The following is a 23,646-nucleotide window of genomic DNA, read 5'->3' as shown; positions in this document are numbered from 1 at the left end:
AGTCGCTGGTCTAGGACATAAAATTTAAAGAAAGCCTTAAGTATAATGTGAAAGTGATGTTCTAACTTGTTTTTGGCTAAGGAAGTTCCAAAATGCAGGTTATTGAATTACAGAATTCAGTCTGCCATCTTGCTTCTCTTCCCCTCTTGTCACCCTTGGCAAGTCTGGCACAAATTAAGTAGGTAATCTCATGAGTGGCTATATTTAGATTTAATGCCTTATGCTATTTGAAAGCTGATATTCCTTGCAGCTCTGAGATGCTGACTGTTGGATCTGGAGGATGCTGATTTCAGCTCCTGAGGATACCAATTTAGCCTCTGAGAAATGGGGACACAAGGTGGTAACCAGAATGGTCAGCTAGTAGGAGATAGATGTTCAGTATTCTTCATTGACCCTTAAGGCAGTCTTTACTTTCTTAGTCCATGTGTTTTCATAGACTGATGCAATAAGTGTGATTATTCATCAAATGTTGTTTAGATAGCTTGAAAGGACTTGAACTGTCCTGAAGACAAGTATTTTGTTTGCAAATCATGTCAAGAATTCTGATTTGATGCAATACGTGTAAAAACAGGTAAAGTTTACACAGCTGGGTTCACAATAAGTTTTTTGTTAAATGTGAGAAACAGCCAGCTTATTTGCTGGTTTGTAATAATTCATATTAAAAAAAACCCATTACTCTTAATATGAGATTGATTCATTATGTTCAGCCTCCTTTTTTTTTCCCTTTGTGTAGATGAAGAAAAATTGGATGACCGAGCCAAACTAAGCGTAGCTGCAAAGAGACTCCTTTTTAGAGTGAGTATTGTGTTTTCTAAAGAGGATGTTGAATTAAACATTTCAAATACAAGATGCTGAAGGAACCCAAAGTGCATTACCATGAAGTACAAAGCAGTTAACCAAGTTCAAGCTACATAACTTTTGTTTTTTTACTTCATTTCCTACCTACACAGTAGGTTGCTCTAAAGCCTGCTCTAAGAATGTCATTTAGAGAGAAGTGTGTAGTTAGTTTTAACTCCACGGTGCCTGCTGTGTAATTGCATCTTGCTTCTAATTCAGAGATGGGCATTTGGGAACTTCACTGCTGTGCATGCAAGAAAGCTAAGAAGAAAGTATTGTTTCAGAACTTTTCTTCCATGGTTTTAATTATGACATATGTCCTGTTAGGAAATGGAAAAATCATTTGAAATGAAAAATATTCCCAAGCCACCTGCAAGAAGCTCGGCAGTGGAGAGGAGGATGCGGCGTTTGCAGGACAGGTCTCACACCCAGCCCATCACCAGTGAGGAGGTGGTCATTGCAGCCACGTAAGTCTTGTGCATGTCTTGGCTCCAACTCCAGCTCCTGCTTTCAAATCTGGGAATGAGCTCCATATCTGTGGTGCTTATAACTTTGCAGCGAGGAAAACATTTATTGCTAAGGGCCTTGAGAGCCACAGGGGAAACTGTATTGAAATTCCTTTTTAAGTGTAGAGGGACTAGTAAAGCATAACTTGTATGAACTGTAATTTGGCAGAAAGTTTAGGAACCTGTGGATTAGGTAAACGAGATTAATCATAGCATTGTTTCGTAACCCAAATGAAAAAGATAGTTTGTGCTGAGGGAAATCTGCACAATTTCATATGGAATGTATATGTTTTGGGGAAAACTTTTTACACTCTGAAATCTCAAAGGTACTTTATGGAAATGCTTTTCTTGCACTTTGGTCATATATCATGCCGTTTTCCTGGAAAAGGGAAAATCATTTTGAGGGGGGAAATTAAACAATGGTGAATTGAATGGATGTTCACCTAATGGTCAGCTGAAAGGTAGCTTACTTTATGGGTTAAGAATAACTTCAAGAGACAGCCTGTTTGCTCCTCTAGGTTTTTAGTTCTTTCAAAGTATTTGGTATTATTTTGCAAATGTCACAGCAGATAACTCAGTTAATTAAAAATGATTGCTGTTTGGTTTTTTTTCTGTTTTGTTTTGGTTTGGTCTTTTCTGTAGTTAACACTTAATGTATTGCTTTTCTTAATGCTTTTTTCTTCTCTCTCCCTGTGAATTTTCCCTCCTTGGCAATTCTTTAAAGTGAAACTACCCCTGCTTCACGTTCTGTGAATACCCACACAGTAGTGACAAGAGTACCTAGTCCCACTGTAGTTAAGAGCACTGTACAACCTACCAGGTACTGGGGGGGTAAACATGCATGTTACATGGAGCACAAGATTCCTCAATAGCAGATGCATCTTTAAAGTCTGGAATGCCTTTTCAATGTGTCAAGTCAATACTCGTTTCAAGAATATTTAAAACACTCGTCACCTTCATTCATGTTTGCATGATAAAGCAATGCAGCTTTTTTTTTGTCAAGCGTCTGTTTTCAGGACCCTTCTAACCACACTTAACCTGTTGTAGAAGCATATTCTTCTTCTGAAAGAAATTAATTTGCATGTAAGCAAACATAGCAGAACCCTCTTTGCTCTTGTAATTTTTTTTTGTATGGTAATGTCATCCTGAGATGAAAATAGCACAGCTAAGTGCTTGATTTCACAAGGAGTACATGTCCTTTGTCTGTCTCTACATATATTTTTTTAGCTTGCCAATTAAAGGAAATATAAGAAATTGCACCACCTATAGGTAAAGTTGCAGAATACTGTTTGTTCTGAATTGAGAGAATTTTAGCAGAGACCATGACAGAAAAGAAATTATTAGAGAATACTACTAATTTCGTAAATGTGGAAGAAGTTGAACAATAAAATCTTTTATAGTAAAGGTGAATAAAATACATTATTGTAGAGACAAATGCAGTTACAGCTTTTATGAATTAATATGTCTGCCTTCAGCATTGGTCAATCTTCAAAATCAATGGACTATGTTTCAAAACTAATTTTTGTTATTGATTTATCCCAGATAATTCAAAACAAAAGCCAGTCTGAATTCTGTTCCACTTCAGATTAGAAGAGTCATTGCAATTTATTCTAATTTAAAAGCAGACTAACTTGGAGTTTAAATCTGTCTTTTAAATGTTTTTATCATATATGGTCCACAAATTGCTTTCAATAAAATTTAACTTTATATAAATTGCACTGTAGGACTTTAAAGGCATCTTAAATGTCTCTCCATAGCTCTGTACTCTGTATAAAGAGATAAAAATCTCTCTTCAATCTTGAGTTCCCTCTTAAAAAAATGTTGTGTCCTAATCAAATGAATTCTCGACTGAAACTGTAACTTTTTTTGAATCTTCAGCTATTGAATTAGAATTCATCATGCCAATGTTGAACCACTGCATACCCACTTAGGCTGCTATATTACATTGGCTATTGTGCTTCACGTGCAGATCTTCTGCTTCTATCAGGTTGAGATTTTTGAACTGCACCATGGCTTCTCCAAAACTAATTTCTAGTTCTGCTTCTTCAGCTTGCAGGCATCAGCACACCAAAAAATCTTAGCTAAAGAGGAGATAAGAGCAGCCAAAGAGGCGATGGGGCAAGATCAGTCTGAAGAACCAGATTCTTCCACCTTAAGTTTGGCAGAAAAGATGGCTTTGTTTAACAAACTGTCTCAACCAGTATCCAGGGCCATCTCCACAAGGAATCGGGGAGATTTGAGGCACAGGAGAATGAATGCTCGTTACCAGACTCAGCCAGTCACTCTGGGAGAAGTTGAGCAGGTAAGTGCCATCAGAGTTCTTTTGCATTTCTTTTCATTGGAGAAAACAGATTCAGTTTAAGATACCATAAAGGCTGGCCTTTCCTTTGCTCTGAGCTACACACAGAACAAAAAGTTTGTCAGGAAGCAGCCTTCTGACATTGAGGAACAACATTTCCTGAAGGGTTCACATTTTTTTGTATGATTTTCTTTTTTTAAGTAATTTGCGAGTATATCGACTTCCTGCCTAGTGCAAGTTGTACCTTTCACAGTGTGTGTGTCACTTCCAGTAAAGTATTACACGTTGTCTAAAAGTAAATTCCTGCTCAAAGGGGTAAAAACTGAGACATCATTTTGCTTTAGGTGTATTTTCAGGGCATTTTTGGAGCTTTGTCATGTGCAATTTTAGGCTCTTTCCTTAAAAGCACAATATACTTCCATTATTAGTAAGGACATGGTCTGTCATTTTCCTCTGGGAGGAGGCATTGATTTTTATCTGTACTTTTTTCCCTAAAAGCAGAATACTTTTGAAATTCAGGAAGTCAGAGAGAAATTATTTTATGTGTGCAGTGAAATTTGGCTTCCTGTTCTGGAATATTTCATCTAATTGGAACTGCAAAGGAATGCCTTTTTAGTAAAGCCTCAGCATAAGGTGGCCCAGAAGTGGTCTTTTAGATCTCTTCACAATAGCAGAAACAGCAGTCCCTTTGCATTACAGCTTTAAAAGAAATCACTTTAACAGTGAAGCACAACTCCTGTGCATGTCATATTTCTAGGTATTTGGATAAATCTGAGTGTTAGAAAGTTCCTACCCTTTTCTTTCTATATGCTTCATTTATGATTATACATTTTCCATATTTTATAATAACAGGATAGTGAGAAAGCAGAATTACTCTAAACATATTGGTGCAAAGCTGTACAGACTATAATTGTACTTGATGCCTACTTCACTTGTATATGAAATGTCGTAATAAATGCTTGACAGATTTATTTAAGCAAGATTTCCAGACCTTACACAGTCCTTTTTCCATTCACTTTCCACATGCCAATCACTGTCGCAGCATGGCCTCTTTAATGATTGTGTCACTAACTTGTTTGGGGGGCTGGAAGGCAGTGAACAGAAAAGGGCTGAAGCAGATGGGGAAGAAGTGACAGTCACGTTACTTTGTCAGACTTACAGAGCAAACACGCTTTTCAAGCAAGGAAAATCAGGGGAAGCATGTTGTGTCATCTTTCTGAACCTAGCAAATGAAATCAGGAAATCAGAGCTGCCTCTGAAGCAAGCTCAGTGGGAGTGTATTTTCAGAAAGACTTTCTATAGTGAGCTGTTCATTGGAATGTTGGGGGTTTTGAGATGCAGATATGGTTTTCCTAGGAAAAAGCAAAAGAGAGCTATCAGAATAGATAATTAGAGATTATATTCCCAAAATGCATATTTGAAAATGTAAATATCTTGTAATTAAAAAGGAATTCGCTTTTCTGATCTCCTTTAAATTTTTAATTCTGATAGATGCAATGGAAAAAAAATAAACTGGTAACTATTTTCTTAATCTTGCTTTGGAATCTTTGAGCTAACATAGTCTTTGCTCTGCTTTCCAGTTTGCTTAATGAATGATTGTTGTTCGTGTTTTATGGAATCTGCATGCACACTTTAGGTTCTGAGCTGATTTCCTCCTACTGGTGTGATCTTGTCTGTCCTTTTGCACACTGTTCACTAGCTCTGCAGTTTAAGAAAACAACAACAACAAAAAAACTCTCCAGATGTATATGAGGCATGTTTGTCACTCTCTTTCATAGCTTTTGTCTCCTTTGGAGAAGATAAAGGAAAGCTCTGCATTTCAGAAAAAAAATGCATCTTAACTGGTTTTAGGAAAATTTGACAAAATTATTATGTTAGAAGAGCAGAAAACATAGTTGTTCCACTGTGGGGGCTGTCAGAATAAATTTGGAAGTATTTTTAATATGCTTCTTAGGCTCAAATACTTTGCTCATGACAGCCAATGTTTGTATTTGAAAAAGTCCTGCATGAAGGTGATTTATGTGGCAGGAGCATCAGGAATGTCTGCCCTGGGTTAGGACAGCACAGAACAGTCTCTCCCTGGTGCTGAGCAGTCACCAGGGCTGGGAGCTGCAGGGCTGTGTAAGAGCAGAGCTGTGCCAGAGCTGATGAGCCCTGTTGAGATGCACAGGTGATTAGCCTGGGCACATGGCATGTCATCCAGCATCTGGAACCTGAACTAATGCCTTCCCCCACTGCTGCAGGTCCTGAGCACTGACACCATGTCATGTTGCATGTTCCACACACAGCCTTTGTTACTAAAGATGTTGCAGTTCATGTGCAGTTGTTTTTACCTTGGGTGGAATTAACCCATCTGCAGACAAATTCCAGGTGCATTGTTGCTTTCCTTACCTGTTCTATTCTGTACTGATAGAGTTCAATATTTACATGAAAACATACCTTTGATGAACTGATGTGATTAGGCTGGTTTGTGGAATCGATAATTTCAGAGCCTGTAAGTCCCATCTGGGTTTTTTGGGTTTCTTTTTTTGTTTGTTTGTTTTTTTTCCCTTCATAGGTACAAAATGAAAGTGGAAAGATTGCTCCCCTGTCATCTGCAGTTGCAACATCGATTTCAGCGATGGCCTCTGCCCTTGCTCCGTTGCTCGGGGACCTGCCCGGGAAGGCAAGGACTGATGGAAGTGTGAGTGCTGCCACCAGGTTCCACTCTGCAGCAGAAAACTTGGACTCCTCAGGAAAACACACACACAAGTCAGAACAGTGGCAGCCCTCAGTGGAAGCACTAGAAAGCAGAAGAGCATCAAAGAAACATGAAGAAGAAAGAAAGAGGTTTCTAGCACATGAAGCTAATGAAATTAAAAAGTACAGCTCCTTTGAGGAAGAAACCACACATCCTGTCCCTGAAAAAACAGGAGACCACCATAAAGAGACAACATACAGCTTCCTGAGGAAGGGCAGCTTGGAACTGTTTAGTTCACAAGCACTTCTTCAGCCCCTGGAACAGAAGGAAATCGATACTGGCATGCAAGGTAAATGGGAAGACAAAAAAGGCCAGTCCTTTGAAGAAAAGATGGATTTGGACAGTGTTATGAAAAGCAAGACTTGGCAAAGAGGTGTGGTAATTACTTGCTGTTGGTGTGGTCTCGTTCACCAAATGGTGTTTCAAGCTTTATCAAGGCTGGTTATGTTTCCTTTTTCTAACACTGCTTAGAAGTAGAGAAATATCTGTGAAGTATTAAGTTATACAAATAGAGTTTTTATTTTTTATTCTTTCAATTTTTCTGTCTTTAAAGATGGTTCAGTTTTATTCAGATTTATTTATTTTGAAAGAAGTGGTATTATATGCTGAAACTAAGATTTATTCTTTTTTTTTTTTGACCTTGCCCCTGCCCTCCAAAATTCTGAACAAACTAAACTTACTGCTCTGGGTCAATTATCTGCCCTTAATTTTTTGCCTTATTCTGCATATATAGTTATGAATTACCTACATATCTGCATACATAACTATGAGTATAATTTTCAGATAATTAGTTTTGCAAAACTAATATTATTTTCTCTTTAATGTGGTGATGAAATACAAACCAGGAAATTCTCAGAGCAATTACATTTTTTATATGCACAGCATATAAACTTAAAAAATAAACTTGCCTATCTTTAAATAAAGTACTTTGGAAATAAACAGTGAATTTGGTCATTGCATAAGTCCTTCTATTCTGTTGAATTTAGAAGGATGTTGTATTAGTTTTCTGTTTTATTGTGTTGGGTGACAGAATCACAGTACTCTGCAGCACAAAAAACATTTTTGTGTTCATTCTGTGAAGTTAATTTATTTTGAATTTAATGGTCTTGACACAGCCTTAGAGAGGAAGGTACAGTTCTGCCTGTATTCCTCTAAAGCAGTATCCAGTCTATCCAATTAGCTTTTGATGACTGCAGGGGAGATGGAGACTGGGATATAATAGGAGCAGTCATATATCAGAGGGGTGTTGTGCTCATAACACTTCAAAAAGAAAAATTAAGATCACTTATATTTCTTTAAGGATAACTGTAATAGTGCATTTCTCTTTCATGAAGGCAGTTTTTTCCTGTGGTTTAATTGCTGCTTGAAAAAACAAACCCAAAAGGGCCTCCAACACCCCCCTAGAAAATAATACCTCTACTGAGCTATTAAATGCTCTAGTATGCTACTCAAGGATTAAACTGCTTTACCAAATAGTTAATTTTCTTGTTTAAATTTTGTCTGCTTCTCTTCCCCTGCTCTTTGTTCCCTGTCACTTTCATGTGTTCATTTTCCTGTTGCTGTGATGATTGGGAGCAGCAGTTTGTGCCTCTTCCATATGAAGTTCAGAATTGTGTGTTGAACATGATATTCTGTGGCTTCATGTGAACATCAGGCACAAATGGCTACTCCCTGCAGCAAGTATTACTGCACAATTAATCTTTGTGCTCCAACTCAGTCAGAGATTTCTCCCTGTTAGAACAGTATGTGATGTGAATGTTTAAAATACAGATTTGATTCTTCAGTGTTAGTAATGTAAAGCGTCTTTGAGAATAGAACTAATTCAGCACTTCTCTTTTGAATGGGCAGACCATGCTGAGCCTTCTTCTGAACTCACCAGCACATCAGCCATGAGGACAGTTTCACAAACAGCAGCTGCAGCATCCTGTAGACTGCAGGAGCTTTCTGAACAATTGGAAGGCAAATTTTATAAGAATTCCTGTGAGATGTTTTCCATGGGAGAGAGCAAAGCACAAACAGCTGAGGATGTCCTTGATAATTCCAGCAAAACTATGTCAATTAAGGAAAGGTACTTAAATTTCTCTTTCTTTTTTCCAATGATCCCTATAAATAGGGTTATTATATTTATGATGGTATAAAAAGAAGCTTTAGAACTGTTTCTAAAAAAGCTAAGTAATGATTATTAGGCTTTATTATTACTAACAGCAGAAACATGCAGCTAATCTGCCTGAAATGCTTATAAAGCAGATGATGGTGAATGAGAATTGCCATTTAAGAGAACATAATAATGACCTGATTTTGAAAGAGCCACCTGAATAATCAATGAATAGTTCAGAAAATTAAAGTTGTAAAATATACATGTTCTAATTACATTTATACTCATATACTCAATATACTTCTCCAGGTTCTGCTTTCAGTTACAACAGGTATAATGTGATTCTGGTTTATTTTAATAAACATTTCTTGTTGCTCTACAGGAGTCCCTTAAATAAGCTGAGTAGAGGGAGTCACAGATAGACTCTGATATTGCCCCACTACTTCAGAAGTACATGGTTGCCATTTTGACTTCTTGGAACTGACTGTAGGAATTTTTAAAGGATAGTAAATTGGACAGGTTTATAGGAGTACTAGAAATACTTTTTCCAAACCAAGATCATTCTGATCTGAAACAAAATGTTAAATCTTGCATTTGTGCCGAGAGTGGGAGTTCAGGATTGAAGTGCCAATAGCTGTTGTAGTACTTGTAAAAGTTTTTCTAACCTAGTTAAAACTTTGAGAGTATAAACTCAGTCCCAAACTGGTAGTGGTCCAGCGAGTAGAATTACGATTAGTTGGCCTATCTTTACTTCAGTTTTTCTGCAGTGAAAGCAGAACCAATAAATGAAAATAGCTGCCTGATTAAACTTTCATTGTTTAAAAATATTCCCTCACTTACTGAGGGGAGTGTGATATTAGGCATTCTGAACCTTTTTTTTTCTTTTAAAACGTGATTCCAAAGTTTGCTTCTTAAATTCATGTGCTTTTAGGAGGCATGTGAGTCATTCTCATTCACAGAGCATCTTCACTCCCTGTCAACCCCTTTACACAAGGGGGTGCAGGGCAGCTACAGCAGCTGTGCAGTTTTAATGCCCCTTCTGAAGTTTGGACTTACCTTTTCAAGTTTACTGTTGTTTTCTTTAAAGCAACTTTCATTCCCATCCGCCTCCTGTAGATATCTCAATTGTATTGGCAGGTGAGGTTTAAGACCAATAACTTCTGGTTTATAGGTGGTAAATGATCTACCATCCCTGATCCTGGTGGGGAGAAAGAGGTTGGAGGGAAGGGAAGATCCAAGTTTTAGCAGCTGTTTCAATGCTAACACTTCAATGCCTCAGCTGAGTTGGTCTCTTGAGGAACTGAAGCCAGTCAGTCACACAATCAGGAGCCACTTTCACCAGGACTCTCTCAGTCCCTGAGCTGACAGAAGAAAATGCCTGCTGTCTTGTCAGGAATTTGCATACCATGATTCCACAAACATCTGTAAATGACTGAGCTGGTATCAAAATAGCCTTCCAAAATACCATAGTAGTCTACTTCTTGTCCCAGAATTAAAAGACTACATACAACCAGTAAGTTTCTTTTGCTTGGCTGTAGTTGATGCCAAGTATTCATAAACATCAAAGAACATTTCTGCTAAAGATTAACTATTACACTTTGATTTTTTTTCCTTTTACATTCACTAACTTCATCTTCCCATCCAGTGGATTTTTCTGGCTGTGTCAGACATTCTTTCACCTTATGGAAGAACAACTTTTCCACACATGCAGTAGTATTTGGGCAGGATACATGAATGCTGGTCTGGATCAAAGTGATTTTCCACAAAGTCTTGCTTCACTGAACTAATACTATCCTTGTACAGTGGGTGTATGGCTGGCATTTCCAGAATTACCTATATTATATAGAAGAATGAAAATCATAATTTTTTAAGGAGGAAAGAAACCTATACTCTCTTCTACTGTCTTTATGCATTTATGGAGACCAAAGTCCATCCTGTCAGCTCCACTGTAGAATTCAGCTGCATGCCATGATCACCATTTTAAAAGCTACATCTGATTAATTTCTGGTGAACCTCCTCCATCATTCTCACCTTCTGAGGAAGAATTTATCCTAAACTTAGTTTTCAACCTTTTTTGATGTATAGATGCCTGAGCAATACTTTCTTATGCAGTCTGGTCCCCACTATATTGAATTTATGCACTCTTTTAACGGTTCTTTTTTGTAGTTACATATCTCATATTGCCCTCCAGGATTTATGATTTATCCAAAAAAACTGGTTAAGTGCAGCCAAGGGAGAACATGTGAAAAACAAAATTATGTCCAGTTTATTCTAGCTCAAGGAGATGACCAGAAACTAAGATACTAAAATATTGCCACAGAAGAAAGATGTGTCATTTTGGACATTTTTTGCCAGGATTTTTGCCAAGGCCTTTCATGCAGCTGCCTTTGTTTAGGCAAAACCATTGATCAGATCTCGTTTCTGTTTCCCTTCTGTATTCACTGTCCAGCATTTTGCCTTCAGCTCTGAAAGCTTTTGCTTTGAGGCCATCCTGACACCTCTGGGATGAGGATCATTCTATCTTGATGTCACATAGTCTATCTCAGTAGGAAGTGAAGGAAGGATGCAGAGCAAGCTGTCAAAGATGAGCAGACACACTAAAAGCTTTTTTCTTTCAAGAAAAGAGTAGAACTTATTTTCTTCATATTGGGAAAGGAACTTTTGGAGGCAAAAGCAGTGTGTCTAAACTGTCAAAGTGACTAATGAATGATTATTCATTATTTATAAAAGCAGAAAACTAGAGGTATGCAATGAAACTGATAAGCAGTAGGCCTTAGACAAATCCAAGGGTTAGACTTAATATCTGCCTTATTTTCTAAGACTTTCCAAAGAATCAGCTGCTCTGTACTGCTGAGCTGGTGGGCTTGCTTTTAGGAACCAATTCAGTAGATCTTGCATCTTTATTCATACAAAAGGGTGTCTTCCATTCAGTTGTTGCTGAGTCAGGGCAGTCTGACTTAATTGCCACTTCCATTGTTCGAAAGAAATGCGTGGCTTTAGGTTTCATACAGCAGTGAAGTTTTAATTGGCATACAGAGCATACATGTTTCTTTTAAGTGGTAATTTCGTTCCTCAAAACTGGCAAATGTGTGTTCTCACTAGTAGGAGTCAATTGTTTCATTGCACATCCCAGCGAAGAATGGAGGGCTGGTATGAAACCATCCTTATGGCAGAGAAGAAAACAAAATCTCCAAAGACAGAGAAGTATTCTTAGAATTATAGATTTTTCTCTCTCTGATCAAGCAAGCTTTTTGGGTCAAAGGTCTGGAGCAAATACCCCACAGTAATGTTAGCTTAAAAAAAAAAAACAACCCTGCAACAAAAAAAAAAAGCCCACTATGCTGAGTAGCTGTACACATTTTTAAAAACAAACCCGGCTTAGACCAAAGCTGACCAATATGCCTTCCAGCTTTAATTATCACAGGTCATTTCTAAGCAAAACTGACTTGAGAGAACATAGCTACTGAAGATAATTCATTACATGGTGGCAATTCAGTCCCATCTTGGTCTCCTCCACAGTTTCACACATGCACGGATGCACTCCAGAAGATTAGTTCTGGGCAGTGAAATCTTGTGTCCTTTCTGCAAACAATGACCATGACCTCAACTCCTTATTGTGAGTCCTTCTCACCCCTACTCATCCCGTGCTGTGAGGTATGAAGCAACCAGGCAATGTGAAGCCTGCCAGCACTGCCTGCCTGGGCAGGAAGAGAGGAAATAACTGCTTTCTTGAATACTAACATTCTTACTGCCATTGTATTCTGTAGATTTACTGTTTTCTGCATTCCTCGTTTTTCTCAAGTGACTGCCTTAGGCCCAGTTGATCATCCCCAAATATGTCAGTAGCATGGATGCACTCCCTGGATTTTTGCAGGAAGCAGCTGCCTGAAACTTGGCTTCTGTCTACACCTCTTTGGTTCTACCCTTTCCTTCTCCTCAGAGTTTCCAGACAAGACTTGCTGTAACAGTAATCACATCTCTGAAAAAGAATTTCCTTATCTTGTGGTCAGAATAGGTGTTTAACTACTGAACCTGTTCAAATATTAATAGGGTTAAGGGTTTTGTGTAATTCTTACTGAAATGCTGTAGATTTGAGAAAGGCGTGTTGTAAGGCTTAATTCAACTAAAAAATTATTGAGTAGATCAATGCAATTGTTTGCACAAGTGCTGCAGATACACATTTTATGGATTACTAAGAATGACTTCTGAAGGGTAGAAAACTCATATAAATGTTAATATCTGAGGAAGGTAAACTGGAGATCTTCATGCCTGTATAGACCTTGTATTCCTGACTGACTTCCCCTACCCCTAGAAGTAGTCACTTCAGGGTTTGTATGGACAAATATCAATTCTAGTGAAACTAATCTCTGTATGTTGCCCCCACTGCAGCCAGTCAGTTGTACTGTATTCAGAATGTTGCTCAAGATTAGGAAACAGCGCCCACTTACTGACCTCCTTTAAACAAGTTGAGTCTTGCTGATAGATTTCACAGCTGCAGGGTAGTTAGCACCAGGTTATTAGTGCATTGGTGCTGCTGATTTGTGTCACAGCAATGCCTGGACTGAGCAAGGACAGACAAAGTGATCCCAGGGAGTCTGATAAGTAACTTCAGCCCCTGGAGTTGTAATGAAAGCAGTAACTGCAGAGTTGTCCTTTGATGTGCCTGATGAGACCTAATTGATGTGTGCCTGCTGAACAGACCTCTTTCTTCTTGGGCTTTAAATAAAATAATTTTTAAAGTATTTTAATAAATGAGTACAATGAAGACCAAAGGTAGGACACATATGCTTAACTTTGGACATCTACGGGATAAGCATCCATAACTAAGCTACTCACTTGCTGTGCCTCAGTGACAGAATGGAGAGAAAAAAAGTAGTTATTAAATCTGACCTTTTTATTCATCTACTTTAGGACAATCTGTGTTGTACCTTGGTCTCCTTTGGCTGTATTGGTAATTTCCACAGATGATACAAATTAACTGGAGTGTTTGTCTCGGGTCTAGATGTCTGTGTTTTGACAGATGATTGCCACTCAACATGTACAGTATAAGGCTTGGTGTTTGTTTGTGAGCTTTGTATATGTGTATGAAATGTAAATAATTTAGTTAATGCTAGAAATCCTAATTTCAGATTATCTTGAATGCAGCATTAGTGAAACAATAAGGTTATCTCTTGAGGATAATGGGAAATACAGTGTTTAAAGCTACCTGTTGGCATGTTTTCCTTGTAGGTTGGCACTGCTGAAGAAGAGTGGTGAAGAAGATTGGAAGAGCAGGCTCAGCAAAAAGCAGGAGTATGCAAAAGTGCCTGTCACTGATCATAGTGCACAGATGCAAGAAGTTGAGCAGCTGTTGAAGAAGGTAACTCTGTCCCTGTTTGGGAGAAACATCTTGTTTGAAATGCTTTAGCTTTTTGAAGAGGCATCCAACTAGACAGGCATGCCTAATATTAGCTGCTAGCTCCTGCTACTCCTCTTGTTGTCAGGCTTGTTTAAAAAACAATTCTCCCAACGTGAGAGATTATTTAATGAGAATGTCTTCACTGTCCTGGGATGTGTAATACTGGTTACAGTGTCTTCACATCAGGAGATAATGAACTAGTAAGTGGGTCTGTAAGGCTTCTGTAGCATGTACAGGTATAAAGATTTAAGCCCTTTCTCCTGCACCTCTTCCCTCTCCCCCTTCCATGCCCACACTGATATTGCCTTAATACTTAGTTTAGATGTTTTCTTATGTATAAAGGTGAGTTTGTAAAAATGTCCCATTCCTAACACTGTGTTATCTCTATGCAAACACTTTTGACCAGTGATTTTGAGTCCTAGAGCATTCATGAGCCATTTGGCTTTTGGTTATCTTGCATGATCTTAGCTGTTTGTGAATAGCCAGAACTGGCAGGACCAAGATTTTATCTGTCTTACAACAGGTAGTGAATAGAGAAGGAGATGGATAGAAAGGTGTAGAGGAAAGGGTGATCCACATTGTTAGCACATTCTGATTATGTCTGTACATAAGTAAGTTAGGTTGCCCAACAAGAGTGGATCTGTAAATCCAAATAATTACTGGTGGAGACCTGCTACCTGTGCCATACTTGCTTGTTTTGGTTCAGTGAAATTTTATTTCAGACTAAATTTAGCTTGGTCCTGTGGCCTGACTGCCTTTAGCAGCAGTGGTGTTACATGGGGATCTTGGAGTGCACTTCAGAGCTTGGTTTCATGCAAAACTCTGTGCATTCTACAATGTGAACCAAAGTGCAGAAAGTGAGGATGACTGGGAGATTTGCTTCAAAATGGACTGTCTCCTGGCTCAAAGTACAGGACCAATGTAGACTTGTTTTCCTTCTCAATCAGATGAAATAAGCTGTCTCAAAAGCCTTTAATTTCTAAAGGAGTGCTTCACAGAGGACAAATGAAAATAAAATTTGTGTTACAAAATTTACTAGTGGGGAAGGTAATCTTTGGATCCAAATATTTAGTTGTGAAAATACTGCTTCTACTAATTAGTATAGGCAAACAGTAACAAAAAGTCTCCTGTTCCATCAGTGCATTACAAGTAAGGACACAGTTTGTCAGTACTGAGGATAAATCTGTGCCTGAACATGTGAGTCATCAGTCGTGTTAAATGGATAGAAAAGAATAAAGCTGATTTTTGCAGTTTGGTTCATGGGGTTTGTTTTGGTTTTGCCCTGTGGACCTCTTCAAAAATCCAGCTGCTAGTTTGAAAGATGTCCTAAAGCAAAAATCGTTCCAGGGAGGAAAGCAAAATTGTGGTCCATTTTTAACAGGCTAGTCTCCAAAATGACAACTGTTGAGATCAGATAACAAATGTACTCCAGCTAAAGACAATGGGGTTGAGAAAAAGCTTTAAACAGCTGCCAAGATTTAGGCAGAGACAAATCCTTTGTTCTCTCTCCTCACCCCTCAGCACTCATATCCTCCCTGCTGCGTTACCATGTGCAGCAACTTCACTCAGCATAGCACGAGTCAGACTTTTAAAGCAAGTACGGGAGCATGAAGTGCTGGAGGGATACAAGCTTTGAAGTGGCAGTGCTAGCAGGAGGAGTTGCTGTGACACTGGGTCACCCACTCTGATACTTCATATTAGCTCTTGGCTATTTAGAGCCTAAATCAAAGGATTTTCATGTCTGCCTATGGATGAAAACTTGGGTGTGTAAGACACACAATTCCATAAACTATATTGATTATATTGGGATGCTGATTCATTATGTGATGCATGAGAAATATGTAAAACTTTACTAAGGTGGCCACACTACTTACAAGACATCATGTTAGCCCTCCTTAAATCTAGAAATACTGGTTTTGACAAGTAACCAGCGTGGTGGCTGTTATCCTTTCAGGACCATGAAGCTCTGCGCTATTGAAGTCTGTTTGTAGAACTTTGAGACTCTGGTGTGCTTCAGAATCTTAAGTGTTTTCTGTTGCTGGATTACAGTAAAAATGCAGGAATTGTACTGACTACTGAATGTTGAGTTAGTTAGACAATTTCCATGGCAGTCATGCATCAACAGCAAGGGTGTGTAAACTTCTGTCATGCCCTGCTGGTTCAAAACAACGCCTGATGTTTTTAGTCGCAGTATGATGCTCCTATTAATGTAGTCAGACACCTTTTTAGTTGGTTTTTTTTTGTGTCTGTGTGTGTCTCTCTCTTAAAAAGTTACCTAAATTGTTCTGGAGATTTGATTATTGAAACATAGCTGCAGAAATTAGAAGTAGAAATTAAGCACATTTAGATTTCATATAAACAACAGAAGTGGAAAGATTCATGCTCTTAACAAAATAACTACATTAAATAGTGCTGTTTGATCGTCTCTTGTCAAAATGCTTCTGCGTGGTGTCTACAGGGTGAAAAATTTATCCAAATGTGTTATAGTCATTTGTATGTAGACTAAACTGTAAAAAAAACACCATAAAATTCATGGAAAAGCTGACAGAGCAACCTCAAACTAGAAGAAAAAAAAAGAGACTAAGAAATTAACTCAAGCAGATACAGATGAGGGGGAAGGTTGATTTACTTGGAGGTCCAGCATCTGTTTTGATGATTGCTGCACACAGGAGGAGGAAAATTTTTTGGAAGCTGTGAGACTTCTTTAGTTATTTATATATATGGTAAAACATATTCGGACAATTCAAAGAGTAGCTCTAACATCAGGGGAACAACTGTACACTGATGAATGTCTTACTGGGGAAAAAAAAAATCTCTTTTATTTCGGAATAATTTTTTGGATTTATTATCTTTGTTTTCATCATCTTAGGCTGGATGGAACACTTGCAGTTTGTTGGATTTCTTCATGAGTAGAAAAATTCATTAACTTCAAGATCTTTCCATAGTATCAAAATAGGAAGATTTACTGGAATAAAAATTTCTATTTTATAGTGAACCATTTTTAACAGAGTCTCTGATTAATGTGATTACCAGCTGTACTGCAGTTGCATTAAAGCAGTGACTGACACTTAATTCTTACGTTATGTTTAAATTGCAGCTCAGCACTGGTGTTAAAGGCTAGGGCTCAATAATCATTTCAAAATTACTCAGAGATGAAGTGTGTAAAAATCTTAGATAGGGTAAGTCCTTGAAAAGTGACTTTTAAGCAAAATATTAGTCTTTTGCTGTGGTAATAGTTTTATCCATTTCATATATGCCTCCACCAAGTGCTTCTATTACATTCTCATCAAAACTGAAACTAATTATTCTGCTTCATTTTGAGCCACTCTAATAAACTGCATTTCTCCATCCACTGTGCCATGTTCCCCATTTGCTTTAACCTACAGAAAGGGAGAAGAATTAAAGCTGATAAAGCCGTGTCTAATCAGCTTTGGGTAAGCCCAGCTCTGGGGCAGGGTTTATTTGTAGGCTGTGTTTAGAATGGTGAGCTCACCTTCACTGAGTACTCTGGGTTTAGCAAATCCTTCCAGATGGCTTTTGAGTCTCCCAGTCTCAGCGAGCATTCTTTCCTTTCATCCAGAAAATAGATGACTTGCTGTTTAGCAGGGTCTGATTAAACTTGCAGCAAAGTTATTCACATTGTGGTTGACATGGTTCATCAATTTAATGGTGCATGAAAACAGAGACATATAAAAGTTATCAGCATACAAAAAGTGTATCTTCCAGCTGTGCTGTTTTGTTCTGTGTTGGGTTGTAGTGATATTCTTACTAACTTGGATAATTCCTGCATGGAATGGCTTTGGTAAACATGCTGTTGTATTATCACAACATTTTTGATCTCTGCTTTCCAACAGGGAAAACATTTCTAGAAGATCAAAAGATTTAGTAAGAAATAAGGGAAAGAAGAGTTATTTCTCCCCCATTTCCATTTCTGGTAGTCCAGTTATTTTCTAATTCCTTTGCTCTGCTTCTGTCCTTGTCATAGGAACCTGTATATGCTTCTACTTACTCTCCTGTTATTCCTGCTCTCCATAAATTTCATCCTTTTCTACCTATTAATCAGGTGAGCAAAAGTTTGCACAATTTAAATGCCCAACAATTTCAAGTAAGCACATTTTAACAGTATTTTTTAACATACAAAATGAATAATCCTCTTAACTGATTAACCAGCTCAGTAAATGTAACTTTAAAGAAGCATAATGTTATGCCACTATGCTGTGTACTCTTCTTCAATATATATTATGCTACTATTTCTCTTATGGTTGCTTTTCTAAAAATTCTGTATCTGTTTTAGACTGTATAGGTGAGAAAGTAAAGGAAGAAAACATTATTGCATTCATTATAATATTGAAAACTTGTAAGTTGCTGAAAATGGTATATAAAAGGAATGTTATATAACTACACAGCATTTATAAGAACAAAATGCTGTGTACCCTGACCTCCCTGTAAGCAATGTGCATGTACAATGTAAGACATAAATAACATAATCTAATTTACTGACTAAAAAAACTGCTTTTGTTCAGAGGTCACTTTCCTATAGTGCTTTTCCCTAGTCTCTGTGTGAAGGATTTTTTGCCTTGCCATGTCCTGCTTCTATTCTCTGACTATCCCATCTTCCTACTTCTCTCTCTTTCTTCCTTTAAGGTCTGTAGTACTAGTTTGAAAGAATCAAGCTCTCTGATTTCTGATGACCGTCATCCTTGGAGATGGAAGGTGAAATGCTATATAAACTTTCTATTTAATTTTTGGAGGGAGGAGTGAGAGAGGAAATTACACTCAAATCGATGATGCACGTTCCTAAAGCAACTTGTGGCAGTAGAGTTAACTTTGTGTTTGCTTGGGAATGGAGTTCTGCTGCTGTTCCAGTAAATGTTAGAGAAGTTTCATGTGAAGTGTTCCTCAACATCAAGTTTGTACCGCAGCAATTCCATCATAGACAATTTGAAGAATTAATAGATAATGAGAAATATAAACTTTCTACAGCCAGAGCAATATAACAAAATTGTCTTTGAGCAGTGGAATACTAGACCTTGATCTGAGCAAACTATACCATAATCAGAGGTAAAAATAAGAAAGGTAGAAGTGGGCAGAGAAACAAGCTGCAGAAAACCACAAGAAAAAAAGGAGAGCTCACTGGAAGGTCTCAACAGATCTATGCAAATCAAACTCTGCTGTATTGCACCTCCTTGTCCCTTGCCTCCCAGCTTGCAGTTGTGGTTCCTGTACTGCAATGGATCCATTGGGTTGTTCATTCCCAGTCTGTGCTGCATGCAGGGAGCTTTCTGACCAGCATGGGTAATGGCAGTGGATTCAAGGAGCAGATGCTCACTGCTGGGTTGAAGATGATGATTACAGAAGAGGCTACTGGATATATTATAAACATTTAGACAACTGATATTTACCATTTCCACATTCACTTCCATAGCTGTTTTTGAATATGATCTTTTACTATGAGTTTTTTTAATTTGACATTTAATTTTAGACTAAATTTTTTTAGTAACTGAAATGTGTTAGTGTTACCCCTTTCCCATAAGCTCTGGATTTAATACAGCTTATTTATTTTGGACCACCTATTAATTTTGTTGTGACAGAGTTCACCAGCTTTATGTGTCTAGAAAATAACAATATAATCTTAATAATAACACGTCAGTAATGACAGGAGGTCCTTTAATGAGCTCATTCCATCTTTCTTAGAAGGAAAACAATAAAAAAGGTGTTCATCTTTCCATCGACTCTGGTAAACTACATCCTGCTCTCTTAGCTAGCTGTTTTCATCTAGCACAGTGTCAAGGTACATGCAGACTTGTTTGGGGTTTTTTTTCTAGCACAGTTAATCACTTTGTTATTTGCACCAAACGTGAGGTGAGTGTGTTCTGTTTTCCTCAATCCAGTTCTGAAAAGAAAGCCATATGTTTGCAGTGGAGTTTTCTCTCTATGTTCTCCCATAACAAGGCCCATATAAAACTGCAGAGGAAAACAACACAGAGACTTTTTACCATACTTGAACAACTGCTGGATTCTCCTTATGTTTTTTTTTCTTAGGAGCTTAAACTAGAGAAATTACTTGCATTAAAAAACAATAGATAGTTTTTGAATTCTTCTTTTATGTAATTTGTAGCATTGGTTTTAAATAGAACACTCTTTTGAAAAACAGATTTTTTTTTTTGTGTTCATTCTTGGTTCGGACTCCCCCAGGTAGTGGCAGTCTTGATCTTCTACATAGAAAACCATGAATTACCTTATTTCTTGTATTAAAAAAACACAAAAAACAAAAACAACAAAACCAAACAGCACACCAGAATGCTAACAGACCACTCTTTCTCAATTCTTGTCACCTAAAGGGGACACTGCTTGGATTGTAAATTGTAGGGTACAAGAAAGAGCATTGCCTAGATGTGGCCCCTTCCTTAGCATGAACAGGAGAGTGCCTGCCACACCCTCAAAAAATGTGTTGCAGTGCTAGAAGAGACCAATATCATCATCCAACCTAGCCAAGCAGTGGGAGAAAGTAATCCCTGTTTCTAACTGTTCTTGCATTGAGTCTATAAATCCTTCCCAGAATGAAAACAGGATCTTTTAGAAAAACATGCAGTCTTAATCCTAAACTGTCAGCCTACAGAAAATTCTTGGCAGTATTAAGTAATTTTTCATATGTTATTTTTCTTACTGTGTTAAATGTAACTCTTAACCCTTTCTTCAGTGAAAATACGTACTTATCTGATAAAATCTGAGGTAGATATTTTTAAAATAATATTTCAGCCCTTTCCTGAAACCTTTTAAAATTGTCAGCATCTCGGTAGAAGCATGGAGTCTGGAAATCAAGGAGTTATTCCAGTACAGATTATCTGTTCAGAGCAACTTTCCATGGGAGTTTTTGTCTCTCTTCTTTTCTGTCCTCCTAATTGGCTGGGTTGGGGTTTTTTTGGTTGCGTTTTTTGGGGTTTTTTTGAGTTGTTGGTTTTTTTTGTGTTGGTTTTTTTTGTGTGTGGTTTTTGTTTTGGGGGGTTTTTTTGTTTGTTTTTTGTTGTTTTGTTTGGGGTTTTTTTGCTTTTCAAATGGCATTTCTCTTAAAAGCCTGGTTTACCAGACTTTTCTGATATCCCTTTTTCCCCCCCACCAACCATTTATGTGATTACCTCTTCTTTATCTTCTTTGTTCTTCTGTACATTGGTGTAGTCATGAGGGTCTTCTCGGGGGATGAGGCTACATCTTTTGTTTTCCATGCTCATGAAAACATTTTGATCAAGTTTGGGATGAATCAGATCACTGCATGGCTCTTTCCTGTTTAGAAATAATTTTTCAGTCAGTTAACCAGTTTGCAGCCTGTAAACTCCTCTGATATTTTTATATTGCTCCAAAAAACCTGCCTCAGAATGTCATCTGTGATTAACTCAAATATATTAAAGAAATCAGAGGTAACTGTGTTAATATATTTAATCATGCTTGAGCTCATCAAACCTACCATTTTGATTAAACCTGTTTTCCATAATGCCATGTGGAATGGCATTAATTATGTGCCGGTGATTTGATTCTTCATTGATTGTCTTTGTAGCAATCTTTCCATAGGTGTCTGGAACAACCCATAGCTTGTGTGACCCATTCCTACATGCTTTAGTTTTACTTCTAAATATTGTCCACACCTGAGCTTTTATCCTATTTATTTTCCCATATTCAAAGGCTTTTTTAAAAAATTTGTTTTTGTGATTTGGGGCATCTCCTTTTCCAGCTATTTTGTCTAAGGTATCCATGAACACATCCATCTATTGTACACAATAAATTAGAATATTTCATTGAAAGGAACCACTTTTTAAATTAAAAAAAATTGCATTGGAGCTGTTTTATTCCTAAGTTTTTGTATGTTGTTTTTATTTATTCTTGATATAGTAATTTTTGGTTTGACTTTTCTAGAGCTGCAAATTTGAGGTTCTTCTTTTATATCATCATTTGGGGTTTTTAACTTAGAAATAAAATTTGGGCTTAAAAGCTTCTTGAGTTTTAGGTTTCTTAACATATTTTCTCCCAACTAGAATGTACTTTGACCATTTAATTCCTCCACAAATACTCCATGTGGCAATTCTGAAAGCTCTCTAAACTGTTCCAAACTAGCAGGTGGATTTTTTCTGAATTTTTTTTGACAGTTGCATTGGCCCATATTAGCTTTCTAGCTATAGAAAATTATTATTTATTTAATCATGGCATATACTTCTGTTTTTCAGCAGGACTGTTAAGGGTAATGAAGTTGATTGGGAATTGCTTGGTGTCTATTTAGTTTATAATTTTTTTGTTCATTAATAGATTAAGGTAGGAGTCTTCATGGATTAGGAAGAGATCTAATATGGGATTACTCCAAATTGTGTAACATATGCATCCAGTCTGATTTTTTTTTTCTGGGTTAGGAACTCCAAAGATGTTTTGCCCAATGGAACAGCTTGAAATCTTCCATTGAAAAAAAAAGTTTGTTTCTCCTGTCCAACAGCTGTTTTCTTTAATCCTTTGACACAGCTCCAGATTTACTGACAATCTTTCTGGCAATTCATGTGTGTAGTGATTAACACACATACTTTCTAGGTCTGCATCTTCAGAATTTTCAGTAGCTCTGTAGACTCTGAAGCATCAGGTATTTGCTGGAGACAAAATCAAAAATTAAGACTCCTGCAAGTTTAAAAACCCAAATCCATGTGATTTTACTTCTTTCTGCCTCTCCCTCACTTCCCTCATATTGTAATGGGAGTCAGCATCCTTACTAAGTTAAAAGTATTTGTTTTGTGTATTAAATATTACCTGTGGTTTCACTAGGTATTTATTAATTTCCTGCCCAGGTCTCCTTTAATATATTGTTGTGGGTTTTTCTACCAACTTTTCATCCCAGAGCTGGCTGTGCTGACACTGGAATGGGTAGAGACTGGAAGAAATTAGAGTTTTTCATTCATTTCTTCAGTGTTTTTCTTTAAAGCATTCAGAGACTTTGACAGATGAGAAAATGATACTGAATAGACCTTTATGTTGTTATTTCTATTAACATTTCAGAGTTCTAGGGAAAAATCAGAGTTTTTAATTTTGATTATCATGGCTTGCAGTCATATTGTCTGGCTGTCCAGCTCTCTTTTCCTGATAAATTGAGAGGAAGTGTTACTGTAGAAGGCTGCAGAAATATATGGAACTAAAGGGAAGTAGTGGAGGGCTCTCATGGTCCTAGACCTTGTACAGACCATTTTTTGGCTTGTCTTCCTTCTTCTGGCTGATGTCTATTGATCCTGGTAAATGCTGAAAGCTACAAAGTCTCTATATTAGAGTGTCCCTGCAGTCACAGTAGTTTTATATATAAAATGCCTTATTTATTTAGTTTGATTTTTAAGAAAATAAAAAATAAGAATATCTTCTTTGTTTCTTGAAAGGACAAGAATGTTTATGTTCACAAGTTTGTGCATACTTTCACATTTCCCTTCTGTGGTTCTCTGAGCTAGACCTTCAGTTTCTTTCCTACTTAATGTAGCACCATCAATCCTTCTGTGTGAGAAGAGCACTGAGATAGTGCACCTTCTGCTTCTGATCACTCCAGCTGTTGGCTGCCAACCTCGAAAGCAAGAGAGGGAAGCTAAGGGTAACCTAGGAAAAAAACAAGGTGTGATAGAGATGATCACAGTCCTTGGAAAAATATTTAGTAAAGCAAGCTGACTTAAGAAATAAAGTGAGCAGCTTCTGGAGAGGCTGCTAATCCTGCCTGGAGAACTGAGTTACTGTAAGAGACTGATGAGGAATCACCCACTGAAT

At 37.5% G+C, this 23,646-nt stretch overlaps 1 protein-coding gene and 1 long non-coding RNA gene across 14 annotated transcripts in view; one reads left to right on the top strand and one right to left on the bottom strand.

Annotated features, from left to right (window-relative positions):
* The window catches only part of LOC148225085 (uncharacterized), a 36,557-nt gene extending 22,737 nt beyond the window's left edge, over positions 1-13,820 (bottom strand). Inside the window, exons 1-2 of the long non-coding RNA XR_015801618.1 lie at positions 13,684-13,820; positions 9,534-9,675 (exon numbers count right to left, since the gene is read on the bottom strand). This is a non-coding gene — a long non-coding RNA (uncharacterized LOC148225085). The remainder of the gene's footprint in view (positions 1-9,533; positions 9,676-13,683) is intronic.
* The window catches only part of SVIL (supervillin), a 133,148-nt gene that overhangs the window by 89,353 nt on the left and 20,149 nt on the right, over positions 1-23,646 (top strand). For 6 of the 13 annotated variants that reach the window (XM_088159894.1, XM_088159908.1, XM_088159902.1 and 3 more), the window contains 10 exons: positions 734-795; positions 1,165-1,304; positions 2,068-2,163; positions 3,393-3,645; positions 5,134-5,157; positions 6,200-6,755; positions 8,231-8,450; positions 13,707-13,836; positions 17,861-17,938; positions 18,520-18,588. In XM_088159894.1, the coding sequence (XP_088016020.1) occupies positions 734-795; positions 1,165-1,304; positions 2,068-2,163; positions 3,393-3,645; positions 5,134-5,157; positions 6,200-6,755; positions 8,231-8,450; positions 13,707-13,836; positions 17,861-17,938; positions 18,520-18,588 (1,628 nt within the window). The remainder of the gene's footprint in view (positions 1-733; positions 796-1,164; positions 1,305-2,067; positions 2,164-3,392; positions 3,646-5,133; positions 5,158-6,199; positions 6,756-8,230; positions 8,451-13,706; positions 13,837-17,860; positions 17,939-18,519; positions 18,589-23,646) is intronic. The other 7 variants (XM_088159886.1, XM_088159923.1, XM_088159915.1 and 4 more) reach the window with 5 other exon arrangements.

Source organism: Sturnus vulgaris, chromosome 1 (genome assembly GCF_052056855.1).
Source record: "Sturnus vulgaris isolate bStuVul1 chromosome 1, bStuVul1.hap1, whole genome shotgun sequence".
Taxonomy (NCBI): Eukaryota; Metazoa; Chordata; class Aves; order Passeriformes; family Sturnidae; genus Sturnus; species Sturnus vulgaris.
Note: the sequence above shows the minus strand (reverse complement) of the source record. Positions and strands in the feature narration are given on the sequence as shown.